This window comes from Pseudorca crassidens, chromosome 6, assembly GCF_039906515.1.
Source record: "Pseudorca crassidens isolate mPseCra1 chromosome 6, mPseCra1.hap1, whole genome shotgun sequence".
Classification (NCBI taxonomy): Eukaryota; Metazoa; Chordata; class Mammalia; order Artiodactyla; family Delphinidae; genus Pseudorca; species Pseudorca crassidens.
Window position 1 is genome coordinate 9,380,636 of NC_090301.1, and position 18,122 is coordinate 9,398,757.

The following is an 18,122-nucleotide window of genomic DNA, read 5'->3' on the forward strand; positions in this document are numbered from 1 at the left end:
TATTTGACTGCAAGCATAGCAATGAAAAATACAATGACCTCTGGTGTGTTTTGGTGGCATGGCTTTGACTCGTGCCGAGACATTAGCAGCACCCACCACTGCTGCTGCACCATCAGTGCAAACCTCAACACAGCTGCTCCAGGATCAACCACGAGAGTGAATCAAGTTATTCAGTATTTTGAATGGTTCAGCACCCCTTGTGTTTCCTTCCAAGCATTCACATAAAAGATCTTTGTCTAGTTGGTGTGATACTAGATGAACACAAGCAAAACAGCGAGTCCAGCCACATCTATTGATTTGTCCATTTGTGAGACAGAAGTACAATTCTGCAGAGAAGATATTAACCCAGCCTTCCCGTTTGCAGCTAAATCTTTGATCTGACAAGCTACTGTATCATTACAAAGTGGCGCTGCTGTAATTTCTTCTGCGGACCCTCCATCCAGCCAGCATTCAGCAGTGTCAGCTGTAAGGCTTACATGTCTTTCTCTGGGTGCCAGAGGCACTTCCTGTGATGAAGTACCCTGCACAGTCACCTACCCTGCAGGGTACTTCAATGGCTTTGCCTCTCTGGGTTGAAAAGCTATAACAATCAATTTTTGGCTTTTAATGAACTCATCACATTTACATTTAAAATATTCAATTCCTCTTTCTTTAGACTCTGAATGATGTCTCTTAAAATGATGCCACAACTTAGAAGGTACCAAAAAGGTAAAATTTTAACATGATAAAGCCGTGGAATAGATAGCTTTTGAGTCATATTTTGTTTCATATTTACACTTTTTTAGTAGATTTCTGATTCATCTTTTTCTTCATGTTTAGGCTTAGATGGTGCAGCTGTGAGCTAAGAACGAGATTTCTAATCTCCCTTTTTTAAAGCTAATGAGCCATCAGCGTCTAAGAAAGGGAAACTGAGTCAGGGCAGAGAGCAGATCACTGGCAATGCATTAAAGATGCTACAGATGAACTGTGTGGACTTCTGACAATGAAAACAGAGAGAGTCGGGCCGAAGGTCTCAAATTGGCACTGGGTAGCCTCTTCCATTGTCAGGTGAAGTGGAAAGAGGTGCGAGTTCCTTGGGAAGGCCTGGTCCCCAGTGGAGGAAAGTATCAGGAAGAAGAGAGGACTGAGTTTGGGAAGGTCCCAGTGAGCCATGTTCCACTCTGTTATTCAGTCCTTTCCCTGGTTTTCCCTAAGAGCATGTAAGGGCCTTGAAGAAGAATTTATTTATTAGTATTTAAATAAGTTTACAATATTTATTTATAGAAAAATGGGCAATAATTTAGTTCATCAAAAGCTTGGAACATTCTCTGGCCAACTAAATTAGTATGGTCTCTCATAGTACACTCAAGGTCCTCCCCTTTATAATTTCAAATATGACCTTGGGCAAATTCCATCACCTTTTCAAGTTGCACTGGCCAAACGTGGTTTTGGCTCTGAAAGGAGAGGTGGTGTGGCGTTTGTGGTTAAGAACATAGACTCAGTAGGCATAGAGTTGAATCTCAGCTTTACCACTTATTAGTCATAAAACCTTTGGAAAATTAACTTGCCCTCCCTGAGAATTATTTAGGCTTTGCCGGCCATACAGTCTATATTGTGGCTATCTAACTCTGTCACTGTGTGTCATAAACCGTGGCACAATAAAACTTCATATACAGAAACAGGTGGCTGGTTAGATTAGATGTATGCCATAGTTTATAGACCCCTGGTCTATAAGACAGAAATATCATCACTTACCTTCAAGGGTTGCCGTAAGAATTAAATCGGTTACTACCTGTTTATTTCTTGGTAACCAGTAGACAATCAATGGAAGTTGCTATTATTATTATTGTTCCTAAGGTTATTCCAACTCAGTCCGTGACCATGATCTATGGCTCTCAGACTTTCTGGATGGGCAGAACAGATTTCCCAATGGAAAATAGCTTTTCTGAATGAAGATCTCTGTTTGAGGGAACGTGATAAGCAGGAAACAGCAAGTCCTTCGTAGCTCCCATCCCTGAGGGTTCCATGTTGCCAGGGCGAAAGAATGCTATCCCAGTGTACGGACGATCTCATTTCAAAACAATAAACATGTAAAGCTAAGATGTTAATTTTACTTTGTAAAATGACCTGCTACGTAATAGAATGCTTTTAACTGCAGGTGCACACCTTTCTTTAGTATGGTCCAACCATGCTATTTAACATCCAGCCAAAGGCATCCATTTCAAGTGGAAGCCAACTGTTCAGAGTCGAAAAGCTTGGATTCTCTCTCACACTGTATCATATCACAACACAAACTGAAGATAGAGGTCATTACACTAAAGCTCAGAGCAAAAAACTATGCTGCACAGATGTTTTATGTAAGGTCTTTTGATATTATTCTTCAGCAGCTGGGCAGTTGGTTTGGGTAATAAATGAGGGCTGATGACCATCTTGTACACAAGCAGCTCAGAAAACAGCAACAAGTGGTAATTAGTGATTTGACCCGACCCCTGCTTCCCACCCCTCCCCCAAATATAATCACAGCCTAAATTCTTGGCCCTACTCAATAAAACAAAACATTGTGGATTCCATATAATCGAGGTTTAATGCATGTACTATGCCAACCTGTTCAGGAAAAAAAGCAGCAATAGAAGTTGACATTGAGTATAATGTATTTATTTTTTAGTTTATAAATTAAATATTCACATTTGCTATTGTTAATAAATTGTTCTTGGACTTCCCTGGTGGCACAGTGGTTAAGAATCCGCCTGCCAATGCGGATTCAAGCCCTGGTCCAGGAAGATCCCACATGCCATGGAGCAACTAACCCCACGTGCCACAGCTACTGAGCCTGCGCTCTAGAGCCTGTGAGCCACAACTACTGAGCCCGCGTGCCACAACTACTGAAGCCTGTGTGCCTAGAGCCCGTGCTCTGCAACAAGAGAAACCACCACAATGAGAAGCCCGTGCATCGCAAGGAAGAGTAGCCCCCGCTCGCCTCAACTAGAGAAAGCCCGCACGCAGCAATGAAGACCCAACGCAGCCAAAAATAAATTAATTAATTAATTTAAAAAAACAATAGATTGCTCTTATAACACTAAATATATAAATCATCAGAAAATATCAGTATTTTACTTTTACAATTACAATGGTGAATGAGAGCCGAGTAGAAATGATTTTGAGTGAAGAGATGAGAAAAGGCAAAAGTATAAAATGCTGTGACATTTTACTCTGATATGTCATGAACGAAGCAGATTTATCCGTCCACATGAAAGCTGTCAACAGAGGCAGAGAGGCAAACCATCACCGCCTCCCTATTGAGGCGGGAGAGAGAGGCAAAATGATAGACCACTGGGAGTGCTGGTGCCGCGCAGGATTTTAGGTTGATGATACTGCTCCTATTTTAGTAAAAATAATTATAATAAGGTAATAAGGCACTCAAATTATGAGGACAAATAATTATTGAAATAATCTAATAACCTATGCTATTTAACTATTACTTTAAAGTAGCCAACATATTAACAACTCATTTTTAATTATTTAGCTTTCAGCATCTATATTTATCTTATCTTTTATATAGATAGTAAGTTTTCAAATGGCCATATATGTGTTCTTACTGATTCATGTCGAATCTAGATTATTATACATGCCCATAAGCTTTCAGAACTCAGTTGATAAAACATTACACATGAAATTTTTTAAGCTGTTGGCATTTTGCATTGATGTTACAAATGGGCTGTAATTTGGTATCTACGCAGTTATGCTGTGCACACACACAGCTGCCGTATACACGTGGTATTAACCTGTCACTGAAAACCTGGCCCGGAGTGAAGTCTGTAACTTCCGGGCGAAACGAGGCAGCGGGAGCCGCACAGAAGCATGGGCCCTCTGCCTGCCTGCCAGCCACCAGACACAACTTTGACAGGCTCTTCATCTGCAGGAAGGAGACTGCATTTGATTTCACAGATGTCCCTGGAAATCCAAGACTGAGTGTTAAGGGTGTGTGGATGGGGGTTAAAGTCTGATCTGATATGAATCCAGGTTTAGTAAAACAGAAAAGAAAGAATCTGTCATTAAGCTATGGCTATGGAGCTGTTCCAGAAGGAGTGAGGAGGGGAGGACAGCCAAAGTCCGCTTCTTCCCCACCATTTGGGAGATTCCAGGGCATCACAGGAAGTTCCTCTAGCGGGAGGCAAGCGCGGGGTTGGGAGGGCATTATTTTTCTATGTAGCGAAGTGGAGATTGCAGGCAGGAAGAGCTCATGGCGTTGATAAGGTGATGGGAGGTTGAGAGCTACTTTGCTCTGTAGCCTAAAAGGAGTCACGAGACTATTTGCTGCTGTGAGTGCCTTGTCTGGGTACTTAATTGCCATGAGAAAGTAGGAAGAAAACAATTGTTAAATAACCCATCTCAGGGAGGTAGAATTTTCTCCCCTGAAACTGTACCACTTTTGCCCCTCTGCCAACTTAACAGAATACAAAATGTACTTGGGTTTTCACTCAGTTACCCACAGCCTGTGTTTTAAAAATTCCCTGTTATACTCACATGTGGAATCTAAAAAACACAACAAACTGGTGAATATAACCAAAAAAGAAGCAGACTCACAGATCTAGAGAACAAACTAGTGGTTACCAGTGGGGATGGGGAGGGGGAGGGGCAATACAGGGGTGGGGAAGAAGGAGGTACAAACTATCAGGTATAAGATAGGCTCAAGGATGTATTGTACAACACAGGGAATATAGCCAATATTTTGTAATAACTGTAAGTGGAAAGTAACCTTTAAAAATTGTATTAAAATTTTTATACAATAAAATTTTATATAAAATTTTTATAAAATAAAAATCAAACACCCTCCCCCCAAAAAATCCCTGTTATAATAGCGGTAACTGTCCACATTTCTTTGGGGAAGCCGCACCTCTCTTAGAAATATTTATGGGTTTATTTGACAACGTAAAGTCCTGGGAAGTTGGACTCTGCACGAGGTCTGCAAGCAGAATGTCTAGAATTCTCTCCGGCCATGTCCCAGGGCCAGATCAGAGGCTGTTCACGTGGGGGGATGGAGCCTGGCATCCCGGGTCCCGAGGGTGGGGGACCTGAATACCATCTTAGCGGAGCAGAGTCAGGAAGGCAGCTGCACTCAGCAGGAGTGTCTCCCGCTGCCCCTGTCCCCTCACAGTTCCCTATGGGGACATGCAGCCACCTACTCATGGATGGATTCAGATGACAGACACCAGGAAATAATTCAAAAGCCGTGTTCCCCTTTCCAACGCCTAGATAAAATACATACGTAATAAAAACCTGCTAATAATCATTTATTGTTTGTTACCATACAGCAGAAGCCTCTTTTCTGATGGGTGGCAGGGCATGGGCGCCTCCTGTCCTGCTGCCCCTATGCTGGGGCCATGAGCTGACCCTCCCTGTGGCAGGGACCGTGGTTCGGGCAAAGCCCAGCAGAGGCGGTGTGCTGCATTTGTGTGCAAGTACTCTATGGCTTCTTGAATCAACAAAACCTTAGTTCTTAATCAAAGGCAGCAGAAGAGGTTTGGACACAGATGGAAAACACAGCCGTGCCTCAACTCTCCTGCAGGTAGGAATGTGTGACCCTAGAGCTCACTGCTCCTCTGGCTTCCTTGTTGTTGTATCCTCTTGCGGAGGTGCCGCTGGAGCTGCAGCTTGTTGGTGAAGAACATCTGTCTCCAGCCCATTTCCTGAGCCAAGGCTCTCATTTCTGGGGTGATGTGGTCACAGGCAGACTGGACGATCTGCTCCCACAGTTTGCCTGACGTGCACAACTGTGGGTGGAAAAAGTCAGAGGTGGGTGACATCATACATGGGTTAAGGAAAAGTTCACTCACTCACAACATCACTATCCAACCCCTGCTGCCTGTGAGACAACGGAGGAAACACCACGGGTGCACAAAGGTGTGCCAGACACAGTTCTGACTCCAGAAACTTCCTCTTTGAGGAGAGGCAAGTGCACAAGTATCTAAAGGATGAAGCAATATTCGATTAATGGAATAAATCAAGTCCTGATCTCATTTAAGATGCAAAATTTGAAAAAGAATAGATACATGTATATGTATAACTGAGTCACTTTGGTGTACACCCGAAACGAACACAACATTGTTAATCAACTATACTACAATATAAAATAAAAAGTTTAAAAAAAAGATGCAAAATGTGACACAGTTATAAACAGTACACATACAACATGATATGGTTAAGTTTACACACGCAACATTATGTGGTGAACTTCCAGTTAGCCACGTAACAGGCTGATAATGGTGTGGTCAACTGGTCTTCACCGAGGGCTGCAGCAGTTTCTCGAGGAAAAGTGTTGCTAACTCCTGCTCAGCTTCATGTTTAACCCTTGCTTGAGTCACCTCTCCCCGGGCTTGTACAGCAGACACCGTAGGTCACTGCGGGCTACTCAGTAGCGAACCGCATTGAAGCGGACAAGCAGTCCTCGGAGACTGCCAGCCAGCACACCTAAAATTTACACATTCCTGGTGCCAGGGTCCCGTCCTCATGTTTTATTCAGAGTCCTTTGCATGCATGACATCACACCATGCAACAGAGTGGCCTACAAGATGCAGTCGCTCCCCAAGCCTGCCAGACACATGGCAAAGGGAGCCGTTCTCTGGGAATAATCTTCCCAGGGATGTTCTGCTGCAGTCTGGGCCTTTACCTGAGGGCCATGAAGTTAAGGACAGACAAGACCCCTCTGGCCCAATATCTGCACAAGACCACTTTGCCCTCCCTCCAAGTTCAAAGCTGCCAGAGTTCAGCTTCCATTTACCCAAGATTTCCTACTAGGACTTTTTCAATCGTCACTATCATTTACGGCAACTATGTTCATCAGTCTCCCGCTACTTTTTTTTTTTTTTTTTTTGGCCGCACTGCTGGGCATGTGGGATCTTAGTTCTCCAGCCAGGGATCTAATCCACATCCCCGGCAATGGAAGCGTGGAGTCTTAACCACTGGACCACCAGGGAAGTCCCATCAGTCTTCTGCTACTAAGCACTCTTAACAGGAGATTTCCTAATCCCTTGCTTCCATGCCCCAAATCTTTCCTAAAGTTAAAGCTTCCATTACATGTATTATTTCCGACCTTAGAGATAGCCGTGACTTTTTGGTACCTGTATGCAAGACTAGGAACATTGAAAGGTGCTTGGATATTTGACGCTGCGTAGTGATAACTCCGGTAATATGAAATGTGCTCAAAGAAGGGTCTCACGTGGGCCCCAGAACACTTCCTGGCTCCATCCTTCCTGTGCCAATTGTGCGCTCAGGGAAGTTCATCACCAACCTGATTCTCCTGTCACATGTGAAAATCCAGCAGTGGAAAGAATAGGCATGACAGAGGATCATTAAGGAGCCCACAGTTCCTTTAAACTGGTGGGGGGTGGGGAGCGGTGCAGAGCTTGTGGGCTGAGGCTCCTGCTTCCTGCTCAGACCCTCCCAGACACGGCCCCCTGGAGCAACTCACAAAGACTCCTCTTACAAGGAGGCAAAGAAACACAAGAAGCAGATGGGCCGCTGGAAGGTCAATAATGGTGGGAAACAAGATTATCTATGGATAATGATCTGTGCAGACCCTGTGTCTGTGAATAATAAAGAGAGTTGATCTGACAAAAATTAGGTTGAACTAATTACTTCACTATTTAAAATTAGAGGGCAACTTTAACACTTAAATAGGAGAAGCAGACAGGCATGGTAAAGTCCCTCCAACTCCAGAATACTGAATCCAGTTGGGCTCTATTTAGAAAGGCGGGGGCGGGGGGTGGGGGTGGGGGTTCTGCAGAAAAGGCCTACACTCACTAATCATTCTTCCTTTCCTTAGAATTTGTTTTAGTTTCGTGTACAGCCTTTAGCCCTCAGCAGTCTAGACACAGCAAATTAGAAGGCTGGTTGATGCCATCAGAGGCAGAGTAGTGAAAGCAGAGAACAACGGGTTGCGAAACTAACAATAAGGGAAGAAATAGAAAAGAGAAATACAAACTAAAGTGACTATAGTTTGGTCCATTTAGTGTGGAGATAAGCTGCCCCACAATTTTCAATAGCCTATTCATTCCTCCATTCATCCATCCATCCAAACTGTATGGAACACCTATGGTACTGGACAGGGCCCCTTGTTTCAGACCACAGAACATATTCTATGTTGTTTAAGCTGAGAGGGATTCAGTACAGGCAATAGGAAGCTCACAGAATATCTAGTAAAACCAGAGGGAAACGTTCAATGCTCTACAGCCAGGAATAACAGCAGCTAGATGTATAAAATAGATAATTAATGATTAAAAATAATTCTACTATAAATACCCTTGTTACATATATGTTTATTAACACATGATTTTCTTTAAAGTACATTCTTAAAAATTTAACTTTTCAAAAGAATTGAATATATACCATTAAAGTATCCTGTAGAAAGTGTTTCCTGACTTATAATTCCTAGAGTAGTGTGAACAGAGCATCACCATGCAAAATAAATCCTCAGACTTCGTTGGCTATAAAGGTGTCTTCTTTTAATTTACATTTCTTTGTTTACTTATGAGATTGCTTTGTCGAACTTTGTTGATTTCTGTATTTCCTCTTTTGCTAATTGTTCATAATCTCTGTTCATTTTTGTAGTATGGTATTATTAGTCTTTTACTTACCAATTTATAATAATTCTGCAAAGTTAATCATATGTTGCTTATTTTCTTTCTAAAGTTTGGGTTATTACTTTTTTTTTTTTTTGGTAACATCTTTATTGGAGTATAATTGCTTTACAATGGTGTGTTAGTTTCTGCTTTACAACAAAATGAATCAGTTATATATATACATATGTTTCCATATCTCTTCCCTCTTGCGTCTCCCTCCCTCCCACCCTCCCTATCCCACCCCTCCAGGTGGTCAAGGGTTATTACTTTTACATGTGCAAATTAAAATTTTTTTAAATTTTGTTTACGGGGATAGAATCAAATCTAATAGTCTTTTTCAAAATTAATTAATTAATTTATTTATATTTTTGGCTACATTGGGTCTTCGTTGCTGTGTGCAGGCTTTCTCTAGTTGCAGCAAGCAGGGGCTACTCTTTGTTGCGGTGCACGGGCTTCTCATTGTGGTGGCTTCTCTTGTTGCGGAGCACGGGCTCTAGGCATGTGGGCTTCAGGAGTTGTGGCACACAGGCTCAGTAGTTGTGGCTCGCGGGCTCTAAAGCGCAGGCTCAGTAGTTGTGACGCATGAGCTTAGTTGCTCCACGGCATGTGGGATCTTCCTGGACCAGGGCTCAAACCCGTACCCCCGGTACTGGCAGGTGGATTCTTAACCACTGCACCACGAGGGAAGCCCTAATAGTCTTTTATATATGGTTTCTGCCTTTGTTTATATGCCTATAAAGACTTTGTCTATTCCAAAAACATTTTTAAAAAATTAAAAAATATATAATAGATAACCTACTGTATAGCACAGGAACTCTACTCGGTGCTCTGTGGTGACCTAAATGGGAAGGAAATCCAAAAAAGAGTGGATGTATGTATACATGTAGCTGATTCACTTTGCTGTACAGCAGAAACTAACACAACATTGTAAAGCAACTATACTCCAATAAAAATTAATTTTAAAAAAAATCAGGGCTTCCCTGGTGACGCAGTGGTTGAGAGTCCACCTGCCGATGCAGGGGACATAGGTTTGTGCCCCAGTCTGGGAAGATCCCACATGCCGCGGAGCGGCTGGGCCCGTGAGCCATGGCTGCTGAGCCTGCGCATCCGGAGCCTGTGCTCCGCAGCGGGAGAGGCCACAACAGTGAGAGGCCCGCGTACAGCAAAAAAAAAAAAAAAAAAAAAAAAACTCAGTAGTCAGATTAAAAAACGAAACAAGAAACCCAGACTGTTCTAGTGGAAATCTCACTGCTTCTGCTCCCCAACACTCAGCACCTAAAGATGTGCTAACGCCTTGGACCGGACCCTAGAACCTCCCCTACAGGCCTCAGCGCCATGCTGGCAGGAAAAGCACGGAGGCTGCCCCACCTGGCTCACCTCTTCCTTCCAAGACTCTTGCACGTGGGTCAACTTGACAGAGCCCAGGCTACGCCCAAGACACTACTTGCAAAGGCATCCATGAAATGTAGCTTTTATCTTTCTTACCTTCACAGCACACAAAGGCAACTCCGTGTAGTGTGAGGGAGCTCAAACAGGCGTGAAGCCAGCCAGCCCACTGCATGTCTCCTCTGTCTGACCTCCTGGCTGTTCTTATCCATACAGACCCTTCTTCTCACACATACAGACCCTTCCTCTCACACGTAAACTTCCCAATGACGGCAGTAGCAATGCTCCACCTAACGCAAAGCAACTGCCCCTCATACGGTGACAATGCGTTTATTCTCTGCCTTCACCTCCACCTCACTCCCGCCAAATCCCAGCAGTCACTACAAACCTCTGGGTAGTGTTTGTTACCTCTAGTTAATCCCAGTTCATCTTTGTATCCTAGAATTATAAAGTTAACCAGTACCGACTTGCCCTGTATAAAATAATAGAAGAAAGGGAAAGAGGAAAATATTGGTTTACATATAAATGTACATATCAGGGCTTCCCTGGTGGTGCAGTGGTTAGGAATCCGTCTGCCAATGCAGGGGACACGGGGTCGAGCCCTGGTCCAGGAAGATACCACATGCCGTGGAGCAACTAAGTCCATGCGCCACAACTACTGAGCCTGCGTGCCACAACTACTGAAGCCTGCGCGCCTAGAGCCCGTGCTCCACAACAAGAGAAGCCACCGCAATGAGAAGCCCGCACACCGCAACGAAGGGTAGCCCCCACTCGCTGCAACTAGAGAAAAGCCCGCGCGCAGCAACGAAGACCCAACGCAGCCAAAAATAAATAAATTTTTTAAACATGTACATATCACTGGGTGAGGAAGAAAATATAGGGAGCTACTATAGTCCTAGGTTCTGCAACTGGTCACAAGCAGGAGTTGTGTTTGTAATTTTCTCATTCTACTACCCTTTCCACCATCCTTTTGTTCTCAGCCAGCACCTCAACTGGTCAAGCTGCTATACCTGCTGAGGTGATCCAAACCGTCTCCGGTTCCTGCTGGGTGTGAGTATTTCTTGATCTCTCAGGTAGAAGATGCTTTAGTCTTCTTTAAATAAGTTTTGCCATTGAACAGGCCAGTATTAGAAGGCACTCACAGAGGGGAATCCCTGGCTGTCCAGTGGTCAGGACTCTGCACTTCCACCGCAGGGGCCAGGGGTTCCATCCCAGGGGATTCCTCCCTGCTTGGGGAACTAAGATCCTGCAAGCTACGCAGTGCAGCCACCCCCAAGAAAAGAAAAAGAAAAAACAAAGCACTTGCAGGGATGGTCCGGGTTCCAGAAATACTTCTCTGTAATTCCACTGTGAACAAGCAACTCTATTTTTCTCTAATAAACATGATTAATCACCAGAGCCAACACAGTAATGCCCATTTGGGGATTTTTTTTTTTCTTTGCCTGTTTGTTCAGTGGCATTAGGAGCCCCAGATAGCCTGGGAGCACTCTTCATTCTTTTAATTTCTAGTTCAATGGAGTCATTGTTGTTCTTTAGGCGAAACTATTCATTCTTTGACTATCAAGATCCCTTACCTACTAGAAGCCTAAGTTGTGGAGAAGGAAACAACACTTTTTCACATAGGTGACTATGTATGATTCTGAGATGATACTCCCACTTCCGTCCTTTGATTGTAGCTACAGAAGAAACAGGACCACATTCTGGCCAGTGACCGAGACCATATAATACATCCTGTAAGACCGCGCTCCAATGTTGTAAAGTGTTGTCCGTTAGCTGATGAGGGATTAAGCGCCTCCAAGAAGCCGTGAGGACAAGTATTTCTAGACAGTGGAGTATGCAAGCTAAGAGCAGGAAATTGTGTACTCATTACCGTATTTATTTATGTCTACTTGTTTAATAAATGAATTTATTTCAGCAAAATAATCTGAAGCAATCTTGTACGGGCTATGACGATGGAAAAATAAGGCATTTGGTCAGTTTGCACACAATGCTGCTGAAGGAGCATGGCGTGCCACAAAGCCGAGCCACACCCAGAAGAGGTAACCCATCCAGGGAGGACACATCGCTGCTTTCTCCTTGGTGACAAGCGTCCAGTGTAACTGACCTACCGCCTCGTTACTGATTGGACCCCCTGGAGCATGGCGCCTTCCTGGGGACTCGGCATTGCCTCTCCTGTGACAGTGGGCAGGTTAATCTTGAAAATAAGAGACTCATGTGGTTGAGTCCGTGCACAATTTCCATCCTTGCCACCTGGGCATTTGGTTTATGAGCCCAGCTGGGGAAAGGAGCTGACTGACACCCATAGAGCAAACCACCTTATCATCTCATCACTGGAAGCATCCTCGGCACTGAGTGCTCTTTGGTGAGCAGTCACGTGGGACACAAATACCTTGATTCTTTGGCTTATTCTGAAAAGTCCACCCAAATACCTCTTCCCCAAAACTCCTCATTAATCTCCAAATCTTGTTCTTTTCAAGACTTTGACCATCTAGGCAAAACATTAGCCTTTGCCCCACAGAAATCCAAGAGCTGTTTCTCAATAGCAGAGCAGTTATCTGTAAAAGCATCCATGCCTTTACTCTAAAACCCTGGAGGTACGAGGTGTAATTTTCCTGATGACGCGTGCCATAACTTTCAGCAAGGATCCAGATAGACCATGGCCATACAGGCCACAGACGCTCTGAGCACCATGAAATCTGCTGGATCACAAGGAGCCAGTGACTCAGCTGCTTACACTGCAAGCTGGGCCCCATTTAAAACTGGCAGCTTTATTGGGCTATTTGGTAAATGAATCAGAGAAGCAAACTCAAATGTGCTGTATGTTACCTTAAAACTAAAAATATCCACAAAGAGCTGTGCTGTTTTCTTAGGATAGGAAGTTACAATAAGGCAACGGATTCTAGATAACGCATTGAGATGGCAGGCCTCTCAATTTTTTTTTTTTTCTTTTTTTTGCGGTACGCGGGCCTCTCACTGCTGTGGCCTCTCCCATCGCGGAGCACAGGCTCCGGACGCGCAGGCCCAGCGGCCATGGCTCACGGGCCCAGCCGCTCTGCGGCATGTGGGATCTTCCCGGACCGGGACACGAACCCGCGTCCCCTGCATCGTCAGGTGGACTCTCAACCACTGTGCCACCAGGGAAGCCCCTTAAAGTATTATTTTGTTGTTGTTGTTGTACGCGGGCCTCTCACTGCTGCGGCCTCTCCTGTTGCGGAGCACAGGCTCCGGACGCGCAGGCTCAGCGGCCGTGGCTCACGGGCCCAGCCGCTCCGCGGCATGTGGGATCTTCCCGGACCGGGGCACGAACCCGCGTCCCCTGCATCGGCAGGCAGACTCCCAACCACTGCACCAGCTCCCTGACATCTACGATCTCACCAAGGCATCCAAGGTATCTGCTACTCCTGCTCATCAGCATGATGTCACCAATGCAGACCAGCATGTAGGAAGGTGACAGGATCAATATCTCTGTGATGTAAGTATGACTCAGCTGGAGAACTGACATAGTCCTGAGGCAAAATGATGAAAGTACGCTGCTATTCCCATGAGGTGAAAGCAAATCTACTGTGGAGTTCTTTCTAGAAAATCCAGGAAGATATGAGGATGGTGGCCAGGCAGGAGGCGAGACAGAGTCAGATGATAGATATATTTTGAAGGTAGAGCTCATACCACTTGATAATGAATTAGATGAGAAGGAAGAGGAAAAAAAAGAATTAAGGACGAGTTTTTGGCTTCAGCAGCTGCGTGAATGTTGCCAAGGACAGAAAGATAAGACTGTGGGAGAATTAGAATTTGTAAATAAGTATGTGTGTGGGGAAATTCAGAGGTCTGGTGTGGATGTGTTAAATTTGAGATGTCTATACTGCTAGATCTAGGAGGAAGCATTGAGCATGCAATGAGATATAAAAGTTAGGAGTTCAAGAGGGCAACTCAGGGCTGGAAACGTATGTTTGAAAATTAGCTGCATGTAAATAATATTTAAAGCTATCATCTCAGTGTGACTGTAGATAGAGAAAATGGCCCAAGGAAGTGCTCTAGGACATTCCAGCATTAAGCAGTCAGGGCATAAAGTTTTCAGCCAGGGAGACTGAGAAGAGCAAAGAAAATCTGGAGAATAATGAAATGTGTAAATGCTGCTGAAAAGTGAAATAAGATGGGAATTAAAAACTGACTGGTGGGACTTCCCTGGTGGTCCAGTGGTTAAAACTTCACCTTCCAATGCAGGGGGTGCAAGTTCAATGCCTGGTCAGGGAGCTAAGATCCCACATGCCTCGCAACCAAAAAACCAAAACATAAAAAACAGAAGCAATGTTATAACAAATTCAATAAAGACTTTAAAAGTGGTCCACATCAAAAAAAAAATCTTTCAAAAAAAAAAACTGGTGTATTTTACAAGGTGATGGACAATAGCAACCTCGACAAGAGAAGTGTCAGTGGCTTAGTGGGGATGGATGCCTGGCTAGAGTGAGTCCAAGAAAGAACAGGAGAGGAAGTAGAAATAGCAAGTACAGAGAATGCTTGAGGAATTTTGCTTTAAGAAAAGAATGGGGAGTGAGGTCAAGGCAATTTTTTTTTAAATGTATGTTTATGTGCTGATGGAAATGATCCAGTAGAGGGGTAAAATTAATGATGCAGTGATGCATGGTGAAGAGGGGTAACTGCTGAGCCAAGTTGTTGAATAGGTGAGGGGAGTGAAATCCACAAGTGGAGGTGTGGCCATGGATGATAACAGGGAGAATTTATCACCTGCAACAGGAAGTAAAGCAGAACAAGGCGCCAGCAGAACTGGCGAGTGGCCTGGGAGGCCATTCTCTTATGACTGCTTCTAGTTTCTCATTGAAATAAGAAGACTCAACATCAGTTAAGAGTGAGGAAGAAGGTGGGATACAGAGCCTTGGGGAGAGAGAAGAGGGTGTAAAATAGACATCTCGGAGGGTGAAAGAGAGAAAGAAACTCAGTTCTTTACAGGAAAAGTATTTTATAGGCATAGTGTAGTCTTTGGTTCTGAGTTGGTTTCTAAAGCCAGACACATGTTCAGAAAACACAGTCCCAAGAAACACAGAAAAGAGGAGAAATGAAAAATTAAGGTCTCTTTTTTCTAGTATGGAAGATGTTAAAGCAGGTAACTGTATTTGAGAAAAAATACTATTATGATACTATCTTCATTATATGAATCTTAACGTACACACTGCTTTGTTCGGGATTTCCAGTTTGTGGCAGAGACCGTGACGCTAACCAAGTATTCCCTCTCTTCTCCCACATCTCCCTGTGCCACACAGTTACGTGGGGCCGTGTAATTTGTTCTGGCCAAAGGACTATGAGTAGAAATGCTGTATCAAAACAGAGTGCATGAACCTCAGCTGTCTCTTCCCTGCCGCAGTGACTAAGGACACCACGTGCTTCAGATGGTTCAGTTACAAGACGGTGGAGTCTCTAATAGCCTGAGTTGCTGCAAGACATTGTGGAGCAGAGCCTCCTGTCAGCCCACAATGAGTATGAATCATGAATGAAACAAACAGATATTATTGTCTTAAGCCACTGTTGTTTTAGGGTGGTTTGTGATCCCAAGTCACAATTTCTAACTTGGTCTATCCTAATATAGTTATTATGGAAAGCTTTGGAAATTTTCTAGTATTTGATATGTAATTGCAACTTAAGGATGACTACAACCTTTGAATCCTCCACAAGATAATGATGGGGTCCTTCTTGTAGTGCAACTCGTTCAGAATAAAATCACCTTTATGGAATTCCATCAGTGAAATGATAAGCTGGTATAGACTCAAGCCATCTTCTGACTTTATTCCTTCTGTTAGTTTAAATTTCATGGTTGCAAACTTGGTTCATTAGAAGTGACTCATAGGCTTCCCTGGTGGTGTAGTGGTTGAGAATCCACCTGCCCATGCAGGGGACATGGGTTCGAGCCCTGGGCCGGGAAGATCCCACATGCCGTGGAGCAACTAAGGCCGTGTGCCACAACTACTGAGCCTGCGCTCTAGAGCCCTGGAGCCCCAACTACTGAAGCCTGCGCGCCTAGAGCCGTGCTCTGCAACAAGAGAAGCCACTGCAATGAGATGCCCGCGCACCACAACGAAGAGCAGCCCCTGCTAGCCACAACTAGAGAAAACCCCGCGCGCAGCAACGAAGACCCAATGCAGCCAAAAATAAATAAATTTGTAAAAAAAAAAAAAAAGAAATGACTCATAGACAAATATTTAAAAGATATATGAAAAAGGAATCTGAGCTACCACAATTATATAGATAAGGATAATGAAGACTGTGACATGTCCTGAGGGGGCAGGACCTTCTCTGCCTTACTGCTCATGGGATGCTTCCATGTGGCCTGAGGAAGAAAATACTTTCATGGCTTTGAAAGTATCATTGTGGGACCTACCTGCTGTAGCTGCAGTCTACCTGAGGGAAAAAACACATTCCCATACTTAACTCCATGTTATGAAAGACAGAACCTGTTCCTCATGTTCTTCAGGGACAAGCTGATTTGAACGCTGGCCCTGCCACTTAGTAATTAAGTCATCCTGGACATTCTACTTATTGCTCCGAGCCTGGTCTCCACGTCTGATCTTGCATTTGGTCATCTGAGGAGGAGAATAAACTGATTCAAGCACACCAGCCATAGAGTAAGGCTGCCTGGGCACAGCACCTGGCTCCATGTTCATTATCTGTGTGCTTTACCTGAGCTTCTGTTCCCTCCTTGAAAATCAGGACAAGAGAGTCTCTACTCATCCATCTTACGGCACTGTTTGAGGATTGCACTGGATGACATACATTCAGCGCTTAGCACGTAGTAGATATTCAATAAATGGAACTTATTATGATTATATGGAAATGATACTAAACTTTTAGTGCTGTGAGGATTAGGAATAACATATATAAAGCACATGGAAAAGATGTAATCAACGGGCGGGAAGGGGAGACAGAATAGATGCTACCTCAGCCATTTCTGAGGAGACACCAGAAACAAAGGCCCCATAGGCACTTAGCCACTGGGGGGCCAGTTCAGTTGCCATAGTTGGGAGTCTAGGGAGCACCCCGCAGTGCCAGGATTGGGACAACCCCGCCACCATGCGACAGCTGTCTAAAAGTGACCTGACTGTGCCCCTAACTGATGTCCCCCACTGTGGACCATCACTTCAGCCCACCAGGCCACACCCAGCTGCCCACTATCCACCCTGCCCACAATTCCAGACAGCCAAGCATCCCATTCCCACCACCCCTGGCCTGGCCTTGGCACTGTCCTACTTTGCTCCCACGTGTTCTGACTTCTTTCTGGGGGAGGTGAAAAACATGTAAGCGTTATCTCTATTTCATGACACCATTACACTCACTTTCGAGCAGAAAGCAGCCAGTGGTGGTTACTTTCATACTTCATGTTACTCTAAATGTATTCCAATAAGGGAAAAGAGTGAATTTCAAACAGAAATTAATAGTATAATCAAGCATAATCGTTTAAGATCCTTTCTGCGTAAATATCAAAAGCAAAAACTATTATATTCACATCATGAAGGTTACAGTTAAACAGCAATGCTGAATCTTCTGATAATGACAGCCCCCCAAACATTTTGATGTTAGGCAGGTCCTTCATTATCTTCAACAGTTCTTCAAGGTCCAGTTTCTCTACTCGGATTACAACATATTCTAAATATAAACAAGAAAGGAAAACTCTTAGAAAATATCTTAATATTAAAAAATAGGGCTTCCCTGGTGGTGCAGTGGTTGAGAGTCCGCCTGCCAATGCAGGGGACACGGGTTCGTGTCCCAGTCCGGGAAGATCCCACATGCCGCGGAGCGGCTGGGCCCGTGAGCCATGGCCACTGAGCCTGCGCGTCCGGAGCCTGTGCTCCGCAAAGGGAGAGGCCACAACAGTGAGAGGCCCGCATACCGCAAAAAATAAAAAATAAAAAAAAAATAAAACAGGACTTCCCTGGCGGTCCAGTGTTAAGACTCCATGCTCCCAATGCAGGGGGCATGGGTTCAATCCGTTGTCGGGGAACTAAGATCCGGCATGCCATGCCACACGGCCAAGAAAGCAATAAAATAAAATAAAATAATTAAAAATAAATAAATAAGTAAGTAAAAATAAAACAGATCTGAACCTCCTTTTAAAACTCTGAACTCTGTAACACT

At 44.2% G+C, this 18,122-nt stretch overlaps 1 protein-coding gene across 2 annotated transcripts in view; it reads right to left on the minus strand.

Moving 5' to 3' along the window:
• Window positions 1-5,257: 5,257 nt before the first annotated feature.
• FBXO36 (F-box protein 36) overlaps window positions 5,258-18,122 on the minus strand; it is a 98,443-nt gene continuing 85,578 nt past the window's right edge. For both annotated transcript variants that reach the window (XM_067740315.1, XM_067740316.1), the window contains exon 4: window positions 5,258-5,750. In XM_067740315.1, the coding sequence (XP_067596416.1) occupies window positions 5,562-5,750 (189 nt within the window). In that variant the 3' untranslated portion in view covers window positions 5,258-5,561. The remainder of the gene's footprint in view (window positions 5,751-18,122) is intronic.